This window comes from Carassius carassius, chromosome 2 (genome assembly GCF_963082965.1).
Source record: "Carassius carassius chromosome 2, fCarCar2.1, whole genome shotgun sequence".
Classification (NCBI taxonomy): Eukaryota; Metazoa; Chordata; class Actinopteri; order Cypriniformes; family Cyprinidae; genus Carassius; species Carassius carassius.
In genome coordinates this window covers 6,162,112-6,184,874 of record NC_081756.1, presented here as the reverse complement: position 1 = coordinate 6,184,874, position 22,763 = coordinate 6,162,112, and the positions used below count along the sequence as shown (strand labels likewise).

General features: G+C 36.2%; 1 protein-coding gene across 3 annotated transcripts; it reads right to left on the bottom strand.

The window, feature by feature from the left end:
• Nucleotides 1-377: 377 nt before the first annotated feature.
• On the bottom strand, nucleotides 378-20,010 carry gal3st3 (galactose-3-O-sulfotransferase 3). 3 transcript variants are annotated; one of them, XR_009423128.1, is made up of 4 exons: nucleotides 19,653-20,010; nucleotides 3,613-3,710; nucleotides 1,230-2,642; nucleotides 378-1,183 (listed from the first exon to the last, which is right to left on the bottom strand). XR_009423128.1 is itself a non-coding variant. In XM_059505835.1 (3 exons), exons 2-3 carry the CDS (start codon nucleotides 3,693-3,695, stop codon nucleotides 1,382-1,384), a joined length of 1,344 nt encoding a protein of 447 aa, XP_059361818.1. In that variant the 5' UTR covers nucleotides 3,696-3,710; nucleotides 19,653-20,010; the 3' UTR covers nucleotides 378-1,381. The 3 variants fall into 3 exon arrangements, 2 of the variants coding, with proteins under 2 accessions (XP_059361818.1, XP_059361819.1); XM_059505835.1 differs by having other exon boundaries at nucleotides 378-2,642; XM_059505836.1 differs by lacking the exon at nucleotides 19,653-20,010 and having other exon boundaries at nucleotides 378-2,642; nucleotides 3,613-4,160.
• Nucleotides 20,011-22,763: the final 2,753 nt, after the last annotated feature.

Below are 22,763 nucleotides of genomic sequence, written 5' to 3'. Positions count from 1 at the left end.
TTGGGGTGCCTTCCGGAACAGGGATGGGAAACACTGGCTTAAATTTATTTTAAAGCAAACCAGTTCAGAACCACTGGCTTAAAAGAAAGAAATGCAGTGTCGCGGTTTAATTATAAAGACACAATATACAGATTGGAGCAATGTTCTTACATTCAACTGGCATTACTCTTCGTGAGGGTGGCCACCGTCATTTGTTCGTTCACCACCCAGTACATCTACATCACAATGCCTTTGTTAAGTGAAGCTCCAATAAAGAAAAGTTAGACAAAAAGCACACCCTACATAAGTATGCAATCAGGCATTGTTAAAATAATTTGTGCACAGCTAGAAGAGTTTGCATTTACTGTGTAGAATAAGTCTCCACAATGCTGATAAGTTACATATTTGCAAGTGCACTGCATTATCCCGAAAAACACAATAAAAACAAATAAAGATGAAACTAACACACTGCTCACTCTGGTTTTTGACATATAGTGATGATTCTTCAAAGTTCATGAACTGTTTTGTCACCATTCTCGGCTTCTAGTCAAGGATAAACCTCTCTGGCCTGGTCCATAGTGGCCTCATAAAAATGTAGGGCTGTGTAACCCTAGCGCTGCCCAAGTAGAGGCTAAAATTTAAATGATTAAATATTGAAATATCCTTCGAGATGGCTGCATCATCATCGACACATGATGCTGGTTTTTTGGACCACAACTGAAGAGTCAGTTATGGTGATTTGTGGCTCAGGTGCAGCTGACAGTATGTTGATAAGCATGTGAAAAAGTTCACACTCAAACAGAGTGCTGTTGGTAAAAAGGAAGCCTCATAATGCTCAAATGCGATTACTAGAAAAAAAAAACAATATCAAGGTCACACCAAGTTGGTTTTTAGCTGGTAGTCTAACAAGGTAGTTCTAACTAAGCTTGTCATTTAAACATCACCAGCAGGTAATACAGCTGATCAACCGTCAATACAAGCTTAGACCAGCAATGGCATGAGATTAGCTTCAGCTACGTAGCTATAAACAATTTAAACTAGGTACAAACTTAAGCTGATTTAGGATTTTCCAGAAGGGTAATGATGGCTTAAATACAAACAGTGAGTGATGGAATGTATGTGGAGAGAAAGTCCTTGAGAGATTGAGACACATTCCAGATGTCAGGCTTTTAGACTTCAAGGTATATTTTCCTCTACCTTTATACTTTACAAATTAAGAAACACTCAAAGATTTTTCTAACTTTTAGAACAGTTATGTTGTGAGCGCATGTTTGGTTGTGCTCACATCCAATAAAAATGAGGTATGACCTCAAGCTTTCAAGTAATTCCAACATCTCATGGACATTAAGCTGCAAGGAATGGGGAATAAAAGGAAAGAAGTTTAACCATCCTTTTACACTGGTCATTGGGAAAGCCGTAGTGCTCCTTTGGTGCTCTGAGACATCGTCTTTGAGGGTCGCGGATTCAAACTCCGAGATTCTTTGTGTGCCCGTGCTTGTCCCACAGTTCGTGAAGTCTGCTGAGTGCTCCGTAATGGAAACCTCTTTCGATAACGTAGGGATTCTGAGCGCAGCAACAGCCGTGTGTATTGCACTTCCGGCATTATCATCTTTAGACACTCATCTGGTGGAGGAACACTGCCTTTTTGTGTCATGTTAACTGGTAAATCATATCCAACAATTGCCACTTTGGCACTGGGCTGCCAAGGCCGTAATTCCTTATTCATGATCTGTGCAGCAGAGCGAAGTGGTGGCAAATGGCCGCCGAAGCACCTGTGGACAAGTCGGTCACGAAACTGACGCAACAGCTGGACTTCACGCTTAACGCACGATAGTCCCAACTCTCTCAGCTGTCGCCACAATGAGGCATTGAAGTAATCATACAGTATGGAATCTATAGCATTCCAGGCTCTGATTTTGGCTGTATTTTCGCTGGAAAGGCTACTCTTGGAGTCAGGCGTGCGCATGTTGAGACTAACGTACAGAACGTCGTCGAGATCCCAAGACAACAGGCGGCGTAGCAACACCAAAGATTCGTCAAAGTATTCGGCAATCATAACCAAGGAGAACACTCGCTCCATCTCTGTGGCAAATCGTTTCGCATACGCTGGCGCCTCTGAAGATGGCCGGTCTTTATCACCACCTAGGTCAAAGGTCAGTGTATTTCTCGCATACATTGAATCCTTCTCTTCTGGACGATAGTAGCTCCACGGGTTGTCCAGGAAAGTCTCTAAAGAGCCATTTGGAACACGTTTAAAGCTAAGACAGTACTGATTGAAGTAGGTAAACAGAGACTCAAACATTGCTCCCGGTTCCCGCAATATTGTGATGTAGATTGTGCTGTTGGGCATGAGGCGTCGTAGCTCAGTCCGGCTGAACCGTAAGTGACTGGTGATAATGTCAGGTGGTGTGGTGTGTGGATGAACGAAGTGGGCAGTGAACGGTCGTGGGTAGCAGAACTGGTGGTCACAGGTGGTAATAGGCAACGCCACAGTGAGGTTGTTGCGTTCAGCAAAGCGGAAGAGGATGTTCTGCACAGTGGAGCTGGCGGTTTTGTGCGTCTTCAGGAAGGCTACACTGGTGTGTTTAGCAGAAGGTCCACTGCTGCCCTGGGTGGAGGAGGCCAAAGAGAATGGACAGCCAAACCAGAATGCCTCGAATGTCCTGCATTTAGAGGGGGAGAATTAATGCAGAAATCAAGAAAACACAGTAAGTTTTCAAAATCAATGATGAAAGATCAGAAAAATGGAAAGGCAAAAACAAAAATACCCTACTGATAAAACATAATCAAGTTTTAACTGGTTTGCTGGTTTCAGCTGGCCTGTTCTGGTCTGGTATGCTGGTTTTTGACATTTTGTGGATTTGGTCAAGTTGGTCAAACAGCTAAACCAGCCAGGATCAAGCCAGAATCAAATGGAATAGAATAAAAAAAAAGGTGGCAGAAATGAGGAATGAGTAGTGATGCTCTGAAATGTTGGCGTCTGCAAATATTTGGCCAAAATAGTTTTGGATACCCAATGCCTAAAGCCAATTTACACTGCATTTTCAAAGTCATCGGATAACAATTTTTTTCACACTGCGTGACTATCTGGGGCAGCATTTAGTTGCCTCTGTGTTCACATTGCACAGTGGATTGGTGTTCCACTGATCTGCAAACTGTATTTCACAACCAAACGCATGCGAGAAATGATAAGGAAATAACTCCTCCCCGAACTTCCCGTTTATCGAACTTCACAGGCATTCAAAATCCTGCTGTGTGAAATGAGTTCTGACTGAAAAATACATCAGCGATAACCTACAGCCAATGAGAGCGCAACATAGCTCTCAGATCACGTCTTTGATAATTCACACTGCGTATTTGTCACTTGTGTGAATTAGCACCAATTTGCCTTTGATTTCGGATTTGTCGGCTATTTCACAAAACAGTTGGTAGTGAAAATCAGAGCTAAAGCTGCAGTGTGAGATCAGCATGAGATGCATTTAGACTGTCAGTGTCTTCATGGAGCTACGAGAGCTACATCAGCTGAAGTATGTATAATTTTTGGCTCAACTGGAGGGATGGCTCATTGCTCATTTTGCATCAATAGGAACGAGGTAGGGACAAATGGAAGGATCATTCTTCAAAGGCTCTTACAAGTTCAAGTGACCCCCATGGTGCAGAAGTAAGCTGACAGTACTGATTGCAATCAATACTAGGAATATCTTCTTCTGAGACATCTCCGGGTTCTTTCACTGCAAAAGAGAAGAATGGTAATTTACAAAGGTATACGTTTCTCATAGATTTTACATGCATCCAGAACACCAAGTTTGTTCTCTGGAGCAACATAAATTAATAAATTCAAGTGTTTTCTTACAAGCTGGATCTCAAATTGAAAAGTGCCTTTTTAAATGTTTTGGGTCATTCAAACAAACATGTTTAGAGACAAAGAAAACACACAAACCTAGAACAAGGACAGGACAGGTGTCACGTATTAGCAAACATCTAAGGTTAACAAAGTCTTGGACATCTTCCATACGAGTCAGGGCCACCTCTTCTAGGATTCTAATTACTGTTATCTCACTTTCCTTTCTCTCTCACCATATCAAGTGGCACTTTTACACAACCTGGCTTTACTGTATATCCACTGACCAAGCCCTGATACTACTCTAGTTTAATTAGCATTACAAATAGTGTAAGCCATTTCGCTTTCTGATGCCAATCAACAATAAAAAGAGACAATTAAATGACTCTTTGAATTTTTTTTCACACCTCAATGGCATGAGCGTGTGGTCCCTTAGAGGACCAGTCACTGTCATGTATCAGCACAAATGTAACTGCGTGTGTTTCGAATGATCCTGAAAAATCTGGTAGCCAATGAGAGCTGCTCAGATTATGTACAAGGAGGGAAGGGTTCGTAGAGGTATTGTGCTTTTCTGTGCAAGAAGAAAGAATAAATTAGAGGCAGAGGAAGACACGATTCACCCACACAACCATCCACCTACCTACGCACAAGTATTCAACACCACAGTATGAGATAAAAGACATTACATTACAAATACCCAGATCTACAGTAGTTTCAGATTTGGTCATGAATTTTAAAAACATTATGTGTATCGAGCCTAGACCAGGGTAGAAAATCACATTCTTGATGACATCAAAGAGAATTCTCAGCATAACTTACCAAACAAATCTTAATGTATTCTTGTTTAATTCTACAACACTGCACTCTTCCCCAGTACCATTATAGCCCCTGTTTGTGTATTGAATTGCATTGTATATATTAATGGGCACAACTGGAGTCACATGTGCATAACTCTAACTACAGTCTGCACAGCAGCAGTTCCTGTGGACCAAACTCTAGTTCGTTTTTCATTGCTTGAACACAGTTTTCAAAACTCTACACACTTATCCCATGACTTTAACCACAACCTGCACAACACGGTGGATTTACAGCACTTTGTTCAAATGCTAACACTGCTGTCAAAACTGTGAACCACACATTCAAAACAGAATAGATTTCAGCCTTGTGTTCTGAGTGACAGTGTGTGTTATCTCAATGAGCGTTGTGTGTAGTGTTTGGCTGCACTGAGCCTGTTTTGAGCCATGTGTTAAGAGTTGCGTTGCTTTGAATGAGTTTTGCAGCTGATGTGAACTGTTTAGCTCAGGTGACTGTTGGTAGTGCAGACTATTTTAAATTTGAACAAAACAATCATATAAAAAAAATATTAAGAAAAGGTTCTGGTAACACTTTATTTACAAGGTGTCCTTGTTACACATAACACGTATAAACTATTATAATAACAATTAATTATGTATTAAATTAATAATTAATTAAATTAATTATAATTACATGCAAGTAACCCTAAACCAAATCCTAACCCTAACCATATAGTTCTTAAAGGTTCTTAAAATGTCTTTCACACTAAGAAATAAAATAAGAACTGTTCACTGAAAAATGGTTCTTCAAACCCTTGTTGGAAACGTAACTTTTTTGCATATCCCTGCATCCATTTTCCAAAAACTAGTGTAAAACCTTCAAAAGAGGGAGAGTTTTACTAGAAGCAAAGAAAATACACATTTAACTATGAATTATATGTTAAAAACATCATCTTCCTTGAAAATAACACGTAATCCCTTCATTGGTACACTAAGACCAGCAATACCGCAACAGATTCATGATCATTCCCTGTCATTCAAGCCACACAAAGCCAGAGTTGAGGGGAAGGCAAGGAGATTAGAATCCGATCTGTGCTGTTTTGTTGGAATCAAGATGTGGCTTTTGGGGGAAAACAGAGAGTCAAGCTGTGATCCGACGGTGCTGAGTGGTGCTATTGTAGAAAGATGCTCTCTGGAGAAGGCGTCGAGTTACTGTGATACATCCAAGCTTGTGTGACCAATCCAGCAGTGACATGAGAAACATCCAGCCAGGCATGCAAAGTTATAGACGTCTGGGACACGCTAGGGCAGATATACACTCTAAAAACAAATGTTCTGAAGTTATGACAAATTCAAATAAAACCATGTTGAAAACCATATATATATATATATATATATATATATATATATATATATATATATATATATATATATATATATATATATATACACACACTCACACGCAAACACACACACATATATAAATATATATATATATATATATATATATATTTCAATGTAATTAATGTGGTTCTGCAGAGGTGGTTTTTCATTGCACTATTAATAACATAATAATGTGACAAAATCGATTCTGATCTTGGTTTCAATAAAAGCTGTTTTTGGACTAATGAGGACCTACAGGGTATTTTTTTTATAGTACAATGACCTCTTAAATGTTAACACATCAAGGAAAATTTGATTTCTCAATTCATGATCCCTTTCAAATCAACAGCTACTGTAGCACATGTTAAATGAAAATTAGTTCATATAAGGTATTACTTGTCACTGGCATTTTCACAGTCATTGGTTGATTGAAGGTTTAGCACCATGCCACCTTCCTTGGCTTTTGTCATGGCAAGTGACAAGCTTTTAAAAGTTTACTTTGGATAAAAACCTGTGCACAGTCATGGCTCATATAGCCACCCACAACTTGGCCATGAGCGTTTCTCTTTAGCACAATGGTAACAACAAACATCACTGTAAAGTCTTAAATGTTAAACATAAAAGCAAATGCCAACAGGCTTTCCCTTAAAACACACACACACACACACACACACACACACACACACACACACACACACACACACACACACACACACACGTTTACTTAGCTATCTAAATGGGGATATTACATAGACTTCAATTGTTTTTATATACAGATAGTTATACACTTTTTTTTTACCTAAACCCACCCCTTCCCCTTCAGAACACTTTCTGCATTTTTACAATTCCAAAAAAAACGCCCCAAAATTGAGGTTTTTGGCAATTCTGTCAGGTTCTGCTTACTTTTGGGTACATATTTGTACTCAAAATATGGTCAGGTAGGAACACACACACACACACATGCACTCACACAGTTATTTTAAATATTTATTCTCCATATCCAGTCCTATGAAAAGCAATGCTGGCATCTAGAACTACACTGACCAATTTTCACAAGTTATTAAGACAATTCCATTAAGTTTATGCAAAATAATGTTTGCAACTTAAAAGGTTTAATTAAATCAATAAATTAGAATTTTTAACTTTTTCAAATTTTAATTTGTGAAACTATGCAGTAATTTAAGTGGTGGTAAAAAATCCCCTGATACATACATATATATATATATATATATATATATATATATATATATATATATATATATATATATATATATATATATATATATATATATATAAAGAGTGTAGGAATAGTGACATTTACGTATGTGGCTATTGTGTTGACATTTTCTACTTGCTTTTCTGCACGTGATGATTTCTGGAGGGCAGAAGGAACTCGAGGAATCACAGCATCTTTGCAGTTCATCAGTTTTGAACTCAGGGTTGACCACAGAAACAAAGAGTGTAGAAAAGCCCTATAACCATACTTCATTCTGACAGGAACGAGGCTGTGAGGGATAGAGGAGTACAGTGCATTCAATTTTTAGAATTGCATAGAAATACAGTATGTCCAGCTATACACAGATTTCTTGTATACAAACAACACCTGATGCGCGCACATCCAGGAGGCAGAAAACCGCTATCTGTTATAGCGAGTTCAGTAAGACAACATTGTAATTAACGTAGATTTCGCATTGTTTGTAATTTCTTGTTGACTCAATAATAAATTGCAATTTCAGAGTTGGATCTGTTTGTTTGTGTTTCATATTAATATAACATTATGTAAAACGTCCAACTGTTTACGAATCAAAATCCGGACATCTGACACCAAGCACTGGCTCGGTTAGTACAATTGACCACGCAACAACTCCTTGGCATTTTGACTAGCGACAACACCACCACTATGCTACTAGCCTAAACCCTTTACTCCGGTACGAAGAGCGCGGGTCTTTTGCCTCCTGGTTGTGTGCGCAAGCAGTGATGACGTCGCCAAGAAATACATGTATAGACAGGCTCTAAAAACTGCTAGGGCAGGGCATATCCACAAACTCATAGAAAATAACCAAAACAATCCAAGGTTTTTATTTAGCACAGTGGCTAAATTAACAAATTACCAGACGCCACCTGATTCAAATATTCCACCAACGTTAAATAGTAATGACTTTATGAATTTCTTCAAAAATAAAATAGATAACATTAGAAATACAATAGCGAATGTAGATTCTACAGCGTCTAACACTTCAGTTTCATCCATCTCTACCAAAGATAAACTGCAGTGCTTTACAACTATAGGACAGGAAGAGCTAAATAAACTTATCACTGTGTCTAAACCAACAACATGTTTATTAGATCCTGTAACCACTAAATTACTGAAAGAGTTGAATCTTCCATTTATGTCTAAAATTTTAGAAAAAGTTGTGTCTGCTCAACTGAGCACCTTCCTGCACAAAAATTATCTGTATGAAGAATTTCAGTCAGGTTTCAGGCCCCACCATAGCACAGAAACTGCACTTGTTAAAATTACAAATGACCTGCTTATTGCGTCAGATCAAGGCTGCATCTCATTTCTAGTTTTACTTGATCTTAGTGCTGCATTCGACACCATAGATCATGACATACTCATAGATCGATTACAAAACTATACAGGTATTCAAGGGCAGGCTCTAAGATGGTTTAGATCCTACCTGTTCGATCGCTACCATTTTGTCTACTTACATGGGGAGTCATCTCATTTATCATCAGTAAAATATGGAGTGCCACAAGGATCCGTCCTAGGTCCCCTTCTATTTTCAATATACATGTTGCCCCTTGGTAATATTATTAAAAAATACAGAATTAGCTTCCACTGTTATGCTGATGATACTCAGCTATATATTTCAACGAGACCAGATGAAACCTCTAAATTATCTAAGCTAACAGAGTGTGTTAAAAATGTAAAAGATTGGATGACCAATAATTTTCTCCAATTAAATTCGGATAAGACAGAGATATTAATTATTGGACCAAAAAACACTACACAGAATCTTGTAGATTACAATCTGCAACTAGACGGATGTACTGTTACTTCCTCTACAGTCAGAAATCTGGGAGTTATATAGGACAGCAATTTGTCTTTTGAAAATCATATTTCCCATGTTACAAAAACTGCATTCTTCCATCTTAGAAACATTGCCAAGCTACGAAACATGTTGTCTGTTTCTGATGCAGAAAAGCTAGTTTAGCTCTAGACTGGACTATTGTAATGCACTTCTAGGTGGTTGTCCTGCTTCGTCAATAAACAAGCTACAGGTAGTCCAAAATGCAGCGGCTAGAGTCCTTACGAGGTCAAGAAAATATGATCATATTACCTCAATTTTACAGTCTCTGCACTGGCTACCTATTAAGTTCCGTATCAGTTACAAAGTATCATTACTTACCTATAAGGCCCTAAATGGTTTAGCTCCTGCGTACCTAACTAGCCTTCTACCACGTACAATCCATCACGCTCCCTAAGGTCACAAAACGCTGGACTTTTGGTAGTTCCTAGGATAGCAAAGTCCACTAAAGGAGGTAGAGCTTTTTCACATTTGGCTCCCAAACTCTGGAATAACCTTCCTGATAATGTTCGGGGTTCAGACACACTCTCTCTGTTTAAATCTAGATTAAAAACGCATCTCTTTCGCCAAGCATTTGAATAATGTATCTTAAATTGTGAGTATAGTTGTATCTGATCAAATGTGCATTCTTATTCTTTAGCTTGGGTTAAACTAATTAATTTTACTTTGTTGGATTAGCAGCTATGCTAATGATGTCTCTATTTGTTTCTATGTTTTGCCACGGATTTACAAAAGCTCCAGTCTGGATCCAGAACACCTGAGAAGAGATGATGCTGACCCCTAAGAGGACCTCAGATGATGCTAACCCTCAATCAACAACAGAACTAACAAATATTGCTACAAGTGTGACTGCATCATATAATAATTATTAAATATTAATAATATTAATAATGTTCATCATCTTGCTGACCTTGTATAAATTTTTCTACAAATCCTGTCATACGTGCACAAACTGACAGTCACCACTTACAAGCTATTACTAAATATTGTAGAAATTTTCTGTAAACACACAAATTCTGTTGGTGTCATTTAAAATACTGATTATTCAAATCATCTGAAGCTCCTGAACTTTAAAAGATCCTTTGCAATTCAATTCTGAATGAGGCTCAACCCGGCTGTCAATAGAGCTTAAAGTTACTAAACCCAAAACACTCTTTCAATGGACAACCTGTTGAGATATATTATCCACAAACACATTACGAAGGCTGGGTTCGTTCACATTTAGATTTAGTTTTGTTTTTCAAAGGTGTCACCTAATCCATTACTGAAACGATTTGACAATATGTTAAACTTCTCTAGTTCCTGTTTAAGATGACGAAGCTAGTTTTGGGTACTTCAGAAGGACTTCAGAAGAAATAAATGTCTGAGGGAACTGCGACAGAATCCTCAGATATTATATTTGAGTTTTTCACACCACAAAGCACTTCCAGAGTATTTTATTGTATTCACAATTCAGTAAAGCATGAAATATCCCCTCTCTCTCAGTCGGCACATCTGATGTGGCATTATTGTCTAAATCCCCCAAAAAGAATCAATCTGGGACATGAAGCTTGAAAATGAGCCTCAGCAAACCCCATCCATCTACATCCACATCTACACACATACTCACAACTAGAAATAAATAACTTTTTTTTAAATGAACTCTTTATATTTAGGTATATGAGCAGATATTTGACTTTAAGAGCCTTTTCTGAATCTATATTTCCTTGGTGTTATTTCAGTGTAGATGGTTTAAGCAAAGTCAAATTATTTTGTTGGAAATACGATGTTCACTGTTAAAGGTTTCAATGGGTTTTTACAGTAACTTGCTGGTAACACTGTTGCTAGCAAGTTACTGTAATTGAGATTTACTATACCATAAATGTATTTCAGTTTTACACTACAGTAACTACATGGTACTGTAATCATGTAAAACGGTGCAATTACTGTAAAAAAGAATCCAGTACACTACTGTAATTCATTAATTTGAATATAGATTTTATTAGATTTTATGACTTTTATATAGAATTCATTTTATTTTTATCCTACATTACTATAGTGCTACTGACATTCAATTCAAACAGACACAATTATTACAAAATATACAATTCGTTATATAAAACATTTCATATATAACACTTAAAAATACAGTCTTTCATTGCTGGGACACTGACGGCATCTTCACCATTTCATGTCTTATCATTTCTGCAGTGCATTATGTTGTATCCTCTGGATTTATCCTCACAAAGAATATTAATGCAACAGGAAAATAATGGGGAAAAAAATATAAGCAGCCAGAGAATACAGGCGCTAATCCTAAACGTAGGCCAGTGAAATGTGTTCCCTGAAAAACTAGAAGAAATTACACATTTTAAAAAGCAAACCCCATATCATATACTTCATTGCAGTGGCCTTTAAAACACACACACCTTGAGAAATGATTGGTTTTTAGTTTGTTGTTTTCACAGCACTTAATGACCATCTACAGCAGCTCTGTCAGCGTCCTCTTCACATCGCATGTTTATGCCCCACAAAGTGTCCACCGTCCCATCATCCGCCCGCCAGTTGCCCCAAATACCCCTGAGAGAAGAGCAGATTAGACACGCAGACGTTTCTTTACTTCACAACACTAATTCCTGCTCTAAGCTGACGTTTACACATGTTCTTAACTTGTACGATTGCAGTTTAAAAGGGACCATTTACAGTTGTGCAACAATCACAGTTAGTCCTTCTTTTTTAAATAACAACGTATTTGTCAACTAATCAGCTGTGCTAGTTTACAGTTGCAAAAGAACAGAACAAATAGCATTGAGGGATTTGATGTAACCGTCTTGCAAAGCAAGCATTTTGATATATATTTGAAATATATATTCGACCTATTGATTTAGAAAATGCAGCAAACTCCATCTCTGCAGCTTTAACATGCCTTTGTGAATGCAACGCTTTGGGTCCAATTTTAAGTCCATCCACAAAGTACAAGTAACACTTCACGTTATGTACGATTGAATAAAAAGAAATATTTCGTGTTTACTTGCATGTCATGCTACCACTAACCAACATCAGAGAACCGCAAACATGAGAATATGTCTTTGCAACTGTTTTGATATATATTGAAAAAAATCACCTCATTCTGACTTGCTATATGTTAAAGTGCAACTCTGAAACGGAATATAATTATGAAATCAAAGCAGATTATGCAGATTTGCACAAAGACATTTCATTGCCCTGCTACTAAATGTCTCCAGTCGCTCCTAATTATGTAGCACAAAACAGCTAAACAAACTATCTGTTTTCTTGCATCAGTGACAATGAATCGAGAATGAGGATAATTATTCAAAAAGTGCGTGATTAACTACTCCTTCAGATTGCACTCTTGAACTCTAGAAACACTTAAAAGAAGTGCGCCTTTCCAAATCAGTTTCCAGCATCCACTACAGGATTTGATGTGTCCTGCACAGAACGAATGAGGCGGCAAGAGCATCCCAATAGGTCATGGGTTCAAATCCCATGGCTTTCGTCTAACTAAATCCTTGCAGACTAAAACATCCCGAGAGGCAGACAGATCTGATTCTCTAGCGCCAGATGAGCCAAGCGCAAGATTGAATTATTGTGAGAGATGTAACAATCAGAGCAAAGCTGTCCGGCCCTCACTAGCGCCAGTTTATGGACTCGAGCAGATGGCACCACCTCTGGTGTAACGCTGCGGGGAGATAAATCAAAGAGATCAGGGTGTGTGTGTGTGTGAGAGGAACAATGAGCGAAAAATGGGAACATTACATCCAGAAACATGCACGAGTGCAGACAGTGCTGCTTGACAGCGCATTATAAGCTCACAGACACGCATCATTTAATAATAAAAAAACTCAGTGCTTGAGGGGCGATAGAGCTTCCTTCAAATGTGCTGTAAGTGTTTGCATTCACAAACATGTCTTGATTAGGTTTAAAGGAACTAAAAGAAAAGCACAATTTTGATGAAGTACTTACTCAAGGGTTTCGTAAACGGAGGATTGTGAGCCGATGAAGAGCAAATTGAGTATTTTGACAGATATCGTTTGCCATTTCATAGTGAAGCACAGCACTGCGTTCATTTACATGTGAGCCACTTGTGATCCAGTGTTTACAGCGTCCCGCGAGTTTAATATGCGTTTGCGAATGCAACGCTGTTTTTTTGCGAATGCAACGCTGTTTTTACTCATTCAAATGAATTTCCACCATTTCTGTGGACAGATTTTTACAGCACTTCATTGTTTTTCCACCAAAATAAAAGCTTGAGGTTTGAAATGTTAAAAGTTCAAGGGTTAGAACGTTTAGAAGTGAAGAATTTAAAACATAAATATTAGTATTGTATATTGTAGCATGAAATATTCGTGTTACAGTACAATTGTAATGTAAAACTTATCCATTTGTCTTCATTTTTATAATTAGCATTAAAAGTATTATTATCAATATTATTATTATTATTGTCATTACTACTACTACTACTTATTTTGGTTGGCTTCCTAAAACAACAGAACCTATTGTGGAATTCACAAATATAATAATGCAATAACAACAACAGCAATAATGATAATAATACATTGAATATAGTTATTATTATTAAACTTGATTGGGTTCCTAAAACACCAGAACCTATTGTGGACTTCACAAATATCACAAGTGAAAAGAGGATTGAGTCCACTTTAAATTCCAGCTAGAAAGTCAATAATACAAGAACTTAAAAAAATAAACGATAATAATATTTATGCTTACTAATAAATCATGTGACCATTAACTGACATTAAAGAACTTATTGAAATATCACATAACGCAAAATACACTCCTGCTGTCAGAGCAGTGAGAGACGCCCTGCACTCTCCCGCGGGGGGCAACTGCACCGCTCTGTGTCTGCATGGATCAGCTGCTGGGAAGGAGCATCTGTAACAGACCAATAGCCAAGGCCCTTTCTAAAGAGCATTTCATTAATCCTTCAGCAGCTCCTGAGCAACAGGCCATCCACCGCGAGTCTGAGAATAAAATTCAGTGATAAAATTAGTGTTTAGGTATGTTTTTGTAAGTGTATGGGTATGTTTGGAATGACGTACTGTGTACTTGTTTTGCGCAGTGTTCAGCTTTTTTATATGCATCTGAATGAAACAAAAAGCAAAAATTTGCAGTATACGACTGAAAATCCCATAACGCAGAGTGCTCAACCTTTCAATTCTATACAAATGACTTAAAAAATAGATATGCAAATTTTAACATCTTTGACTCAATCAGTCGAACCAAAAATCAGGACATTTTACACATAATAATATTAATAATAACTATATATATAGAGAGAGAGAGAGAAAGAGAGAGATGTATAATATTTTAAAAATAAAAAGTATAAATATTTATAATTAAATAATACATTTTTATTACAAGTTTAAATTACTTGTTTGTATATATATTAATAACAAACTAAATAATTCACTATAAGTTAACCATCAAACATAGTATGTTGGAAATTCAATGCATGAGAGCATTTGTGCACAAAATTTATTTCATTACATTAATAATAATAATAATTGTTAAAACAAAATTTAAATGTATTTTAGGAATAAATTAATCTAATAATAATTAATACAATTTTTTTTTTTTATAACATATCTGGCACCCTATAAATTAAAGATCAAACATATTAAAGTCATGCAAGAAATCCTATGCATGACAGCCAGAAGAGGCCCTGGCTGAAAACCAGCTCCATTTTCCCGACACTAAAACCAACAGCACAGCCTCCGATGCCTTCATTCGAGCCCATTTGAAGTTTTCTGAGAAAACATGGAAAGACTGTAGAGATTCCCTTCTCCATTCACAGAGATGACAGGATGAAAAACACTGCTTTGAAACACAATATCACTGAGACCACAAAAGCGGCTAATTTCAGTCCGCTGTTACACTGAGATCAAAGTGGAGCCATTTGATACAACAACTGAAGTTTGTCAATGGCAGAAGAGTTTTATCTGTGTTTCACCAAAGAACCAGAAAGTGTTGAAAAGGTTCATGGGAGTTCATACCTTAATATATTCCATAATTACCTCATTAATGATGTTTACTAAAGCATTTGTATCGGGAGATCGTTAGCTTAGCTAAATGTCAAGCTGTGTTCACTATAACGGACAGACTGAAACTATATTTACATTGCATGCTGACAGTGACTAACAATAAATAAAAACATTGGCCTTTTGACATGCAAATATTGTTTGGAATTTTTTTTATTATGTTTTTAAAAGAAGCCCCTTATGCTTACCACAGTTGCATTTATAATTTATTGTAAAATGTAATTTATTCCAGTTGTCAAAGCTGTATTTTCAGCATCATTACTCCAGTTTTCAGAGTCACATTATCCTTCAGAAATCATTCTGATATGCTGATTTACTGATCAAGAAACATTTCTTATTATTATCAATAACGAAAATGATTGTGAATTATTGTGAAAAGCTTAAAAGAGCAGCATTTATTTGAAAAATAAATATTTTGCAACATTAATGTCTTTTACTGTCACTTGAAAAGTGTAAAGTCTTTGCTGAATAAAAAAGATTTTTTTTTTTTACAAATCTTTTGCAACACTATAAATATGTTTAACATCACTTTTGATCAATTTAATGCATTCTTCATTTATAAAATTTTACATTTCTTTAAAAAAGTCTTTTCTTTCCCATACTGTCCGATAAAATAATAACTATTATAAACCGGACATTTATTTTAATTCTTTACACTTTCCCAATCACTTTTTTAATAATAATAGTAATAATAATAATAATAATACACTTAATTTCTTAGTTTCTGGATGTTCAAATGATTGATACAGTTTTAAAATCGTGAAAGAGATTTGTGTTTCCTGACTTTAATGATGCAGGCTGCAATATTAATAAAAAATTTTGTGGGGGGGGGGGGGGGGGGGGGGGGGTCTCTTAGAAATGCACATTTATCAGTAGCTTGAGATCCAGATGTAAATTTATGTTCATTATCAAAAACGGTAACATCTGTATAAATTGTAACAATCTCATTTTTATTAGGGGTGCACGATAAATATCGGCCGATAATTAATGCGCATTTCGTCAGAAAGCCAGTTCTCTAATCAAGCTGTTGTTAACTGACAAGCTGCGCAAATCAATGGTGATAATGAACGTGGATTTGCGCAGCTTGTCAGTTAACAATGGCTCTGTGTACCTGATAGAATTTACCACTGATTAGAGAACCGGCTTTACTGAAGAGATGCGCATTAATTATCGGCCGATATTAATCGATATTCACCCCTAATTTTTATATGTTGAGATTTAATGATTCTGTAATCTGTTTTAGTTTTATTTAAAATTAACCATTGGTCTTCCATAGTTGCTTACATCTAGATCATGATAATTATCGTTATCGTTTAATAGCTCAGCTGTATTTAGGTGGATGAGATTCATTTTAACATACATGCAACTCCCTGATACAGCCAAACAGACATTAAGAGTCAAGCTGAAGAAAACGAGGATGAGTGAGACACAGCATCCTCAGAGGGAAATTAACGTAAGGGTCATGGAAAAGGTTGCGAGTTTAATGAGTGCTGCAAATTACTCTGACAAACACGCAAGCAGCAGACAGATGCATGCAAGCAAAAAAAAACACACACTTCCCCAATTTCACTTTTCTCCAGAGCAGTGGAGAAGCCACCGGTAAATATTTAATCACAGACGATCAAATCAGATTCTCACTTTAAATGCCGACACATACCACCACAGCAGAAACCGTCTCCACAACTCACTTTACCTTTTCAAGATACACGCAAGAATTATCAGGAGCAACACAACTCTGGTATCACATCCACTGACATCATAGCAATGAAGGATTATATTGACTTGATGTTTATTGAGTCATAACAATCACAATCTATCCTGTAAATGTCATATTACACAGTCGCTGTACTTTGCCCCATCAAATTAGATTAGCACCAATTAAAGAGTCTATTAATATTGAAATAGAGTCATATAATTGATCTCATCTGAACACACACTCTCCTGTTGACTTTCAAGGAGAGCGACGATCAGACTCTCAAAACAAAGCTCTTTCCAGATCTTTTACTGTAGTAATGAGATATTCAAGCATCAAGATTGTAATAACGTTTAGTCTAATCAAGTCAAACAGCAACATCAACGCAATTTGGTAAATTGACATTGAAAAAAAGCATTACAAAAAATGGCATAGAAACAATTTATACTTATAAATTGCTAGTAAGATTTACAATTACAAGAAATGGCAATTAACACATTGCCAACATATGCTATCTATTTTGGGAAGAGTCGTTTATATGGAGGCAAAAACAGGTCAAAATAAATTTTAATGTAAATTTCATTTGGCAAATAAAATGTACACTATCTGTTCATGAACCAGAGTTTCGTCCATCCAAGATGTAGATGAGTTTGTTTCTTCATCAGATTTGGAGAAATGTAGCATTGCATCACTTGCTCACCAATGGATCCTCTGCAGTGAATGGGTGCCGTCAGAATGAGAGTCTAAACAGCTGATAAAAACATCACAATAATCCCAAAGTAATCCACACTTATGGCTTAAATACAAGTAAAAAATATGCTTTATCCAGTAAAAAACTCCATCTCCTGTTGTCTCTCACATTAAAATCCACCCATATACTTGTTTAGAGCTGTTTTGGACTGTTTTCATTTGTAAACGATGCTTGATCTGTGAATATTTTTCACTGCAGTACACATTATAATGGATTATGGACTTGCATTTTGTCCAGAAGCAATGGTTTGAAGTTAATCAAACTTATTAATGGTGGATTTTTTTCCCACAACCACATAGCTTTTGTCTTTCCAAGAGATGTTAACTGATGGACTGGAGTGGTGTGGATTATAGTGATGTTTTTATCAGCTGTTTGGACTCTCGTTCTGACGCCACCCATTCACTGCAGAGCATCCAGTGGTGAACAAGTGATGCAATGCTACATTTCTTCAAATCTGATCAAGAAACAAACCCATCTACATCTAGGATGTTCTGAGACTGGGTATATTTTCAGCAAATTTTCATTTTTTCATCCTTTAATAAATCACACACACTCACTGCTGCTGAAACGAGTGTTTCAGGTTCAGACTCGTCTTCATCTAACATGCACAAGGAACTGGGCTGGTAATATAAGTCCGCTGAAAGTCACTGGGATTTCGACCTGGCTCAGGCAAGACCTCTGGAGACCAGGCTACTCTACTCTGGTGTCATGTCACTATGTGTTGTGTATTGAGTGCTGGAATCAAATCATGAGTTAACCCCTTAGCATTCCTGTAAAGGAACACCAGTAAGGCACACCCAAGAGAAATTATATGCTTTCACAATCACAGCAAGTCTAACTGGTATTGAGTGAAACAACTTTGAACGAACTGAAAAAGGGAAAAAAGTTTCTTCCTTAATTTTTTTGTTAACAGATGCCTGCGGATGACTATAGCTGGGAGCAATGTGATCACAGCATGAAGCCACGTTAGCAGTCTGACAAAGACACTGAATGCACCTGATGTGTTGATTGTCTCATAAAATGGCTTGCGTCGTTTGATTCATAAGAACCTCAGATTTCCAAAAATATGCATTTCATGTTAAGTTTTTTTTTTATTTTTGTTTTATGCCATGAAGTTAACCCTCAAAAACATGCAGTGTACCGCAGGCAACACAGTGGAATGCTTACAGCTTAAAAGAACTCTTTCTTTCCTGGTTAGTTAATAACTCTTTTTCTCTTCTTATGAACTCTACAATTATATACATATAAATCTGATTCCTTTTAGTTCAAATTGTATATCATTTTATAATCACCTCTTTTATTTAATAATTTTTTATTACCTGTTTGTAATTCCTATTTTTTCCACCTACATTTGTTGTACTTCCTACATTTGTTCAATTCATTGTTTTCTTTAGGAGGAAATAGGAACATCAAGACTTACAGGCCAAGATAAACAGATGGAAGCAGACCAGATCAGCTCATGCCACACACGCCTGATGTGCTAAAGACATATCACACAGTGACAGGTCCGTCTCACACTTGACAGGTTCGTTTTAATGTTAAACGAAAAGTTGCTTGTTAAAAGCATTCGAGGACAGCATAGCCTTCCATTTTTCATTTTCAACAAACTCTTGTAAAGCATTGGTATTAATCAGACTTCTGAATCATTAAATCTCAATAACGGCTTTAAATAATAATTTCAAAACTTTTTTAACACATACACAAGCCTTTTTTAACATACCTCAGTGCTAAATTAACATTTTTAGGCAAATGTCATGCTAAAACTGGAACAAACATCATTATAGTCATTCATTTAAATCATCTAGCTGATGAAACCAGCTGGTCAAACACATCCTCACTGGGGAATCTGTCACTTAAAACCTGATTTACAGCATGCAGATCAATATGCATAAATCAGCTGGTCATCAGAAAGATGAACGAGGGGCGTTTGCTTTCAGCTGCAAAATGCATCATAAATGCAACATAAATCTTATATCATGCTGTGTTAGGAGACAGGTGTGCTGTCAGTCCAGACCACTGAGGGTGATGAAGGAGTCGCAGCCCGTTGTATTCTCACCCACCTTTGCCGGATAGCAGGATGCAGTCTGTGATCCGCGCTCGTCCGCGGTTATTCGCGCTCCGGGTCGAAGGACGTGACGCGCTCGAGACGCTGAGGTGCTCGATGGGTCATCTCAGCTGATATCGGTTGCTGCTGTCTGTCATCAGCGCTTCACGCGACTGGCTGCTCCGAGCACTGACGCACGCGCGTGGAAGATGCACGCATCGAGAGGCGGAGAGTCGAGGATACAGGGTCTGCAATTAACTTCTTACCTGCTGATCGAGATCATAAATACCGTTTTTACCAGCCATGAAAATATATCTCGCATTCTCTCGACAAAACCGTTTCGTCTCAATGACAAAATAATTGTTAAGATGTTTTCCTTGCATATTTCTGGTTATTTGTAGGCTACATCCGAGTATAATGTTACTGTTATGTAAATACATGGATATCCTCCTGTCATCCATCTATGGAGTGTTGTGCTCTGTAGAGGACATTATTTTATTTATTTTAAATCTGGAGATTTCTCCATGACCACTCTCTCTCCTTGGGCTTTAAAAATGGCTAATTTATTGGTCAAATTCAATGTTTTGTAATGACAATTTTAATCTGACTAATTTTACAATTGTTTGTCATAAATCAACATCTCAGGAAATTGTTATGGGGTTTCGAATCAAATGAATGTGTTTTTGATTTCATAGATGTCCACTGTAGAGGACACCAGGACTAAAACATGTTTATTACACACTTTATTGGACACAACAAATGAAAAGGGAAAGAAATTATATTTCAATATATCCATATGAAATATTAAATATTATAATGAAAATCGTGCCAATTATTACTCCCATTATTACACTTCTTTTTTTTTGTTACAACATTACTCATATGTTGCATACAGCACAATGTTATATCAAATCATTCTGTACTTATGTTCAAAACATAGTTGAGAATCATTTTTAGACAAAGTCTGGTCAAAGAAAAAATTGTTTGGATTTTTTTTAAGACTGTTTTTGCCTTTTCATGTCTATTCATGTCTTTTTAATTATTTTAACAACATGACTTTTTCTCTACAGAGGACATAACATATGAATAAAACATTTTTCAAAACTGTTATTTTTCCCTTTTTTTCTTATGCAATGAAACAATTCAACTTCTTTTTTTCTTCTGGTAGTGAGGAGGATATTTGTTTTTATACAGCTAAATATACAGTAAGTAATGCCCAAATCTTTACATAAATCTTTTGTTTCAGATATTTATTTGTAGTTTTTCCTTAGTCTTATTTAAATGTTCTCAATGTCATGTATTAGGGGTGTAACAGTTCAGATAATAAAACTAGATTAAGAAAATAATATCAAATGTGTCCCTGGAGCACAAAAGCAGTCTTAAGTCACTGGGGATATTTGTAACAATAGCCCAGAAAAAATATTTTATGGGTCAAAATTATAGATTTTTCTTTTATGCCAAAAATCATTAGGATATTAGTAAATATCATGTTCCATTAAAATATTTTGTAAATTTCCTAACATAAATATATTAAAACTTAATATTTGATTAGTAATATGCATTGCTAAGAACTTCATTTGGACAACTTTAAAGGTGATTTTCTCAATATTTAGATTTTTTCGCACCCTCAGATTCCAGATTTTCAAATAGTTGTATCTCAGCCAAGTATTGTCCAATCCTAACAAACCATACATTAATGGGAAGCTTATTTATTCATCTTTCAGATTATTTTTTAACAATTGACATTTGACAGTGTGACTGGTTTTGTGGTCCAGGGCCACAAATTATATATATTATTTATTTATTTTTACAAATTTAATTAAGAATAATAAAAACAAATAATCTAACTAAATGCAAAAGCACAAATAAATATAATAAAGCAAAGATACAAATCTGGTGTTTAACGGTCATTTTCAGGCACCGAAATTGAAAAGTAAACAAATGTAAAATAACAGTGCATATATTTCAATCCATAAATGAAAGACCAACCCTTGTTGAAGTTACAAAAACTATTCAATCAAGAGAAATGACTGATTTCCTTGTCTTTTGTTGTTAATAAAAAAAACCCTGGCAGGAATAGACTGCTGTTCCTTTAAGACATAATTCACAGATCCAGTACACTGATACTGAGACACATGAATGTTTCAATTGACAAAGCATATTTTGGGGGGTGTATTGCTGTTTTTCAGTTTGGTTTGAACATTGTTACAGTCCTAATATGTATGTATGCTTGTACGAAGACCTCCTAAAAAACACAACAAATTCCTTGTGAATAAAGCTCATTCTGATTCTGTTTCTGAGGCAAATTTACCATCAGTCAGTGTGGCGACACATTCCCGGTTTTTAAGAAATAGCTTGCCCCTGCTAAAATGTACATTTTACTATCTTTTACTCATTCTCGTGTTGTTGTGGAGCCCCTATTATTTTATTTTTGTTTATGAACACAAACATAAATGTTTGATAAGCTCCTGGATAGTGATTTTAAAAGCCAAGCTCCAAAATGACATAACTTGTGCTATATTCAAAATCACAGAGAAAATGAAATCCATCTGTTGCTCACCCTTATGTCATTCCAAATGACTCAAAAAATGATGTTTTTCATCTAAATAGTAGTCAATGTGTCACTAACCTGTCATGCAACATTTATTTTTACATTTTTATGTGAAAGAGCACCTGTTTAAAAAAAAAAAAAACCAATAAAAGATAATAGCCTTTTGTTAATTTTCAACTGCAGTAAAAGTTGTTTGATGTCAGTCAATAACTGTATTTTATTAAATTTTATAAGGCCAATTCACATTTTACACTCATTACAACAGGAAAAACCACCTCATACCAGTGGTGGTTACACTTTTTTAAAGGGGTCATGTGATTTTTTTTCTTTCTCTTTGGAGTGTTACAAACTATTTTGGAATTTTAACAACAAGAAAAAATGAAAAACTACTTTACTATCTTTATCAAATGTAAAAAAAAAAAAAAGAGAGACGGTGACAGCTATGCCTTTGTCAGCTGAACTTGATCGACATCACGGCGAACGATACCTCAGCGCAGATTAATACTATCGTGTGATTGAAAGAAATGCCATTCATTCGTCGTAGCAATAAGGATAAATTGGTAATTAAAGAATTAG